At 38.2% G+C, this 7220-nt stretch overlaps 1 protein-coding gene across 6 annotated transcripts in view; it reads left to right on the forward strand.

Moving 5' to 3' along the window:
• Inpp4b (inositol polyphosphate-4-phosphatase type II B) overlaps window positions 1-7220 on the forward strand; it is a 751408-nt gene that overhangs the window by 621059 nt on the left and 123129 nt on the right. For all 6 annotated transcript variants that reach the window (XM_021220100.1, XM_021220101.2, XM_029532468.1 and 3 more), the window contains one exon: window positions 914-1091. In XM_021220100.1, the coding sequence (XP_021075759.1) occupies window positions 914-1091 (178 nt within the window). The remainder of the gene's footprint in view (window positions 1-913; window positions 1092-7220) is intronic.

Below are 7220 nucleotides of genomic sequence, written 5' to 3' on the forward strand. Positions count from 1 at the left end.
CCTCCCTGTGCCTCCCTCTCCCCCCTCACTCCCTGTGCCTCCCTCTCCCTCCCTCTCCACCCTCCCTCCCTATGCCTCCCTCTTCCTCCCCCCTGCCTTGGTTGCCTTCCATTCCTTCACATCCTGCTTTGTGCTCCTGATTTCTTGTCTCCACATAATCCCTCCTCTCACCAGATTCTCCATCAGTTCCTGCATAGTGATTATGAAAGTCAACGATTACTAATTAGTAGCCAGTTTTCAGGTTCTTAAGCTAAATTTAAGAACAAGTGTGGAGACAAAATAGTATAATGAAGCTTTAGATTCAGTCTTTTCCCTTTAAAGTAGAATGGCCTATGTGACCACTTGGATTTGATTTATTTTCTCTTCAATTTTTAGTTCATAGTGTTTGTGACTCTCTTGGTCTTGTCACTGGCATAGAGAAAAATGCAGGTACTGTGCGGAATGCTTGCTTCCTATCAAACATTGTTTCAGTTTCATGTGAGTGTCTCTGAATTTAACCATTTCATAGATTTGCTTACATAATTGATTCTCTCTTCCTATTGGGGATGACAAAGCTGCTGAGGGATTTCACAGCTTACTGAGCTTCAAGCCAGCATTTATACTGCAACTGAGTTGATTGCAAGGGTTGAGGGTCCATGTTCAATCATTTGGCCTGGTTTTCTTTAGTGATTATTGTTATCAGTCATTTTTAGAGTAATTAACATATGTAATCATATACAATCTTTCTTTTGGTTGACCAAAGGTTGGATTTACATTATCTAGCCTTAAATATGTATAAATCAATCTTACCTCTGTACTTATTTGGTAAGTAAGAATAATGAAATATGAGTCTGTCTTGCCTCTGATCATCAGGTGTTGAGTTACAGATGCTGTCCATGCTTTGCATAACTGGCTGCTGTCCTTGTCTTTGCAGCACCGGCTACCAGTTTATTTACTATTCACCTGAGAAGACAGCGAAGGCAAAGGAAGTTCTCAGCAGCATCAACCAGCTGCAACCTCTCATAGCAACTCATGCAGACCTGCTGCTAACCTCTGCCAGTCAGCGTTCTCCAGACAGCCTGAAGAGCTCTTTAAAGCTGCTTTCAGAAAAAGTAAGATCCAAATCTTGCCTCCAGTGGGGAAAGCAGAATCCCCATCAGAGTCGCCTTCTGACGGCATCACCTTTCATGCCATCTGGAAATGTAAAAGAGACTAGGTTCAAAGTAGACTTCAGAGCATTGCCACGGGATCAAAATGAACTGGCTTCTGTCTCTTGCGCGTTCCCTATGCATTATTTCTTTCTCTCATAGAAAATGAAATTTTATTACCTGGTATATAGTTCCTCTTTTCCATGCTATTTTTATTCCTTCTTTGGGTTTGGCTAAGTAAATGAAGTGAATATCTAAGTGAAGTGAATTAGATTTCAAAATTATTTTCCCTCTGATAATCATGTAATTCTTCTGCATATGTAGCTATACATTTAAATGGTAATGTCACTTGATCTGAAGCAGATCCTGGATGTTGATCCCATCAGCGGCATGAGACAATCCCTCCTTTGTCTTCTACAACATTATCAAACGGGAAAAGATTAGCAACATTACAAAAACTGTTAATTGCTGTTTAAAACATGGTAGACCTAAAGCTTTGCTTTGTCCTAAAGTGTCTCTACATATACATTAAATAAAGATCGCTAGGCCTGGGGGCATATGCACCGTGTAGATAATTAGAACTGCTCTAAAACACAGAACCAAAGTGGAGAGAAACCAATTAGAGCAAGATTTTTAAATAGTAAAACTAAACATCCTAGAGGGTATTAAACTTAGCTTGCCTGCCTAGTGTATGTACACACTTATGTCCTAGAGTGTATTAAACTTAGCTCGCCTGCCTAGTGTATGTACACACTTGTGTACTCCCTTATGGGGCATTTTAAATAAATACACAGTATAGAACCTGATTTAAAAAAGTGCTTCTAAATATTCTAGAATAATTCTACACTGTGGTTCTTTGCCCCCCTGAAGACAGTGTTTGTAGAACCTGGATAAAATATATGTGTATGTTTATTAACAAAAATTCTGTTTTAAATTTTTTTTTACCTCAAACTGTTCATTTCTGTATATTCTTCTTACAAGAGAAAACTAAGATCTGCATTCATTGAAAAATAGTCATGTTTTGTTTAGAAAGGTCAAATGAATTTTCTAATAAATTTAAAAGAAAGAACCTGTCCTAGGATTTCTGGTTTAAACCTGATGTCTTTCCATGCTACAACAGGTATGTCACCATGCCAGATTTTACCAGTAGCTACTTTGTGTCAAGGAAGGGACCCCTAGAATTCATTTTTTGTTTGTTTAATCTTCTCAGTTGTTGGCTACATATTACCTTCATTCCACAAAGGAAAGTTCCAAAAATTAGACCAACTAAAAAGCCGCAAAATTGTGAAGTTTGAGTCATTCCTCGGAAACCAGTAAAGCCCATGCCATCTAGCTATCCAGGCCAGATTATTTTATCCAAATTAAAAACTTCACACATTTCCTTAATTAATGTCTTTGGTGGATCAAAAGAAAGCCCCAAAGATGTCTATATATAGTCAAATAGTGTAATCTCACTTTGATTCATCTCTCTTGGGGTGGGTGATGGGAGGAGGTGCACTTTCTCTGAGCTCACCTAAGCAGAAAGTCTTAGCAAATAATGCATGTGCAGAGTAGTATTTATATTCTTCCTGTGCACTGGGCAGGGGTGTGTCATTTCCTGCATCATTTGCAGCTCACTGAGGGGATAGGGAGGGCACAGTCTCCATCTTTAATGCAGCATCACTCTACATTTTTCTCAAGGTTTCTGTGGAGTAGAAAGGGTTTGTCTGCTGATAAACCTCCTGACCCCAGAAACCAAGAGGATTGTTCTTAAAGTTAAGTTTATAAGTCATACAGCCTTTTATGGATCCATCCCTGGAATTTCAAAGAGTTCTGTTGGTCAATAATTTTTCATGGTCTTTGGAAGGAGTCAAAGACCTTGACTCCTCCTTGATTTCAGCATGAAGAAAAGTTTAGTGTTATCATACATTTCAACATAATTTAATATTCTGCTTTATGTTTCCACATTTCTTTCAGTTCTGTTAGATGAGAAGACAAAAGCTACCCCATTGATAGAACACACATGTATTTCTGACAGGGTTTCTCTGTGTAGCCCTGGCTGTCCTGGAACTCACTCTGTAGACCAGGCTGGCCTCCAACTCAAAGACTTTCTTACCTCTGCCTTGTAAGTACTGGGATTAAAGGCATGTGACATTTCACTTGGTGATAGTATCTACTTTTAAAACAAATTTGTAAAGTTGATTTAAGGCATAAATATGACCTTAGTGATCAAAGGTCACTAGGATAAAGCAAATTACCATTTAAGTAATTTCGATTCTTGATGGTAATGATAACGGTAGACAAGAGTGGCATTTGCCTCACGGTCAGTTAAAGGCTCCATTCCAGCGATATCCTCAACTTTAATAACTACATGTGTTAGCTATTATCAATTCTAATATTTACTATTGATAATCTCAGCAAGTGTCATTAGTGTTCTCATCTGGCACGCAGAAAAGTTAAACAATTGTTAACACTTACACAAGTTGTGTCACTGTCTCAGGCTTCTTTTAGCACATGCCACTATATACTGTCTTTGAAGATTGCCCTGATCTAGTGGACTAAGGAACATGTTGGGGGCAGTGGGGAGGAAGCATAAGGGGGACATCACAATAATGAACATTTACTGTCTATTCTTGTCCTAGAATACTCAAATTCAGTAAGATTACATTATAATTTAAAATCTCTTATTTATCCCTATGTGGTATGGGGGATTAAACATAGGAGTTCACACATGTCAGTCAAATACACTGAGCTATTTCTGTAGCCCTTGTCTTATTATGTCTTCTAATGGACAGTTGTTCTTGGTAGTAAATTATTAGTCCATAAAAATATTAAAGATGTAATTTAATCCAAAATATTTTAATATGAAGCAAACTCTGAATTTAGCTGAATAATTCCATCCAGAAGGGCACAATTTTCACATAAAAGTTAGAATTTTAACAAATGACACCAATAGTTGAGTTGAATGAGTTGAAAATGTAATTTTCTTTTCCTTAAAATACAAATAATCTCGTTGATGAACAGAATTCAAGGAAATATATAATGTAAATAAATTCAAATGAAAAGTCAAGGAGAATATAGCTAGTACATAGATATCCCATAGATGAGAAATGAGTGACATTAGCTTTCAGATGTCCAGCTCTTCTCTCTATTCCATAGGAAGTCACTATTGTCCTGCTCATCCAAAATTGCCATTGAGCACTTAATTATGCATGGTACTGTACTTTATGATATAAGATAATTTCTAGACATGGCCATTAACTTTTACAATCACAGATCCTCAAAGAATGGGGCAATTTCACAATATCGCAATGCTTAAAGTAGTTAAAATGTAAAACTTGGATGCTAAGCTCACAATGTGCAGAAGAAATTGTAGTCCTAGCATCTTTTCAAACACAGAGTACTGTAATATGATCATGTTCAAAGAAGAATGAACGTCTTTTTTTTTTTTCTGAAACTCAAGATTTCCTTAAATTTCTTTCTATAGTGCCAGCACCATCAGCCAGTCTTTCAGAAGTTAGAGTGATTTGCGGTATTGAAGAAAATACTATGTTAGCTACTTAGGTACTAAGAGGGATTTTCTCATTGTTTATCCACTTCAATGATCTATCTCCTGTCCAACTGAAAGCATGGTGGGAAGGAGAAGGCTGGTTTGTTTGCTATTGGTTGTTAAAAGTATATATAAGTGGATGGCAAATTGGAGCTTAAGAATTATGGCCTCAAACTCAGTTGAAACTTGAAGATTTGAATTTATGTTTCTGTTTTCCAAAATCCCTATCAAATTGTAAATATTTAATTAGTGAAATAATGTCCAATGAAAAATTTTGTTCATTGGTAAACTGGGGAGCAGAAAAACAAAGTGACATCAAAGATGATGTCAAGCTTTTTTTTGACTTGTGTATGAAGCATATGGTGTTTGGAGGCTCTGCAAGTGATGCAGGTCTCTATATCTGCCTTCTCAACAAGGATGCTGGATCAACGGGCTCCAGGCTTTCAAGAGTACAGAGCAGGGTGATCTTTGTTCATGCCCCGCTTACTCCCTAAGGCTGTTTTCAGGCAGTAGTACAGGAGAGGAAATTTGAACTGTATTTCTCAATGAAAAGACAGAATCTACAATTTGGGAATTCGGAATTTACTAGAACATAGAGTATAGTTTAAGGAAGATGAGATTTAACATAGAAAGAACTGTGGAAATCTATGAATGAGTGCATTTATGTCTTTATTTCATGCATGTTTATGAATAAACATCCAAGAAAACAAACACCAGACATTAGCCAAATAGAGCTATTTCTGTTATCAAATGGTGGTATGAAAATATCTATATCTATATCTATATCTATATCTATATATAGTGGTTCTTTGTGAATATCACAGCATGTGCCCCAACCATAGTCATCTTCCCCTCCACTTATCCTCATCCTCCACCCCCAAGAAAAAACAAAGCTCATTGTGGAAGCTGTAGTGTGACACAGCTTGTCACAGAGTTTACCCTTCCATCCACACCTCTTTACTTACAAATATTCATGGCAATGACTTGTTTGTCTGGTACAAGGCCTCTGTCCTTCTGCTATTTTATCAGTACTGGAACCTCACTGAGAATTCTCTTGCACATCCTGCTGTTGCCCTGTGTCATGGAGATCCTGTAGTTTTGGATCTGTAAGACCAGGTCCTTCATGCACTCCAGCAGTTCATCAATGGGTTAGATGTTGGGGTGGGTCAATTCAAAGCCCTGGATCTGGGACTGAGTGGCATCTGAGCTTGTCAGCTTGAAGGCTGGTTCTCCCACATTCACACCCTTGGGGCCAGCTCACTGGCAACCCCTCAAATAGAGCCAGTTTTTCTCTGCTGCTGAGGCCTGCTATCTTGACTGTTGCAGACAGGGTAGAACATAACCAGTTCGCCCATTCTCATGACCTTGGGGACATCTCTCTTTCCTATCATAAGTAGCAAGGGACAAGGGAGGGGAGGAGAGCATCTCTCCCTCACTGCCACCACAGCACAGCAGACTAGAGGCGGGGTCAGCTCTCCTGTACTCATACTCTTGGAGCTGGCTCACCTACAACCCTGCTACTTGCTGCCCAGGCAAGGTGAAGGAGTTTGCTATGAATATTATATCTTCACTTCTGCAAAGGAAAAAACACTTACTAGCTATTTTCTGAGTAGAGTCCTTTGAAAACCTTGGGTTTGATAGTGGAGCTAAAAGAAAGCTAGATTATGAGTTGTGGTTCATCTCCATGAATAAGGCTTTAAAACAAGGTTCAAGGGGGTCTCATTTCAAGGAACCTAAATTTACTTCAGAACAAAGCAGTCTTTAAAATAATATGATAGAAATTAAGCAACTGATACTATAAAATCAAACTGCATGCCAGTCAATAAACACATACCAATCGTGGGTTGAAAAATTCCTGGAGAGATGGTTCACTGTTAAAGGCTCCAATTTCTCTTACAAAGGACCTCAGATTGATTTCTATCACTTCCATGGCTGCTCACAACTGTCTGTAACTCCTTCTAGTGCATCCCATGCCCTCTTCTGTCCCTGTAAGTAAATGATACACAGAAAACTTTTTTAAAGTTACATTTTTCTAAGTGTAATTTTAAAATTATTAAATAATCTTTATGAATTATTTGAGAAGGTTATAAACTGCATCTTATATTCAGACTCTGAAAGGAAAAGAAAATTTTCTGGAGGCTAGATTCATGATGAGAATACTTTCTACTTTATATTTTTGTAAATATGTGAAAAGAGAAATTAAATATAATGACAAAAATAATTTTTTTCTGATTGAGGAGATATTATTTCGAAAGTAAAATGTGCATTCTGGAGAAATGGCTCAGCAGTTTAAAAAAAATTGCTTCTTTTCCAGAACAGACCTGAGTGTCCCACGCCTACATCTGATGGCACATCATGTCCTGGATCTCCAGATCCTGGCTCTCTGAAACTGCACTCATATGCACAAACCCACCCCAGACTGACAGGCAGGCAGACAGACAGACAGACAGACAGACAGACACTATATATATATATTGAGAGAGGGGGGGAAGAAGAGAGAGGAGAGAGAGAGGGGAGGAAAGAGAGAGAGAGAGAGAGAGAGAGAGAGAGAGAGAGAGAGAGAG

This window comes from Mus pahari, chromosome 20, assembly GCF_900095145.1.
Source record: "Mus pahari chromosome 20, PAHARI_EIJ_v1.1, whole genome shotgun sequence".
Taxonomy (NCBI): Eukaryota; Metazoa; Chordata; class Mammalia; order Rodentia; family Muridae; genus Mus; species Mus pahari.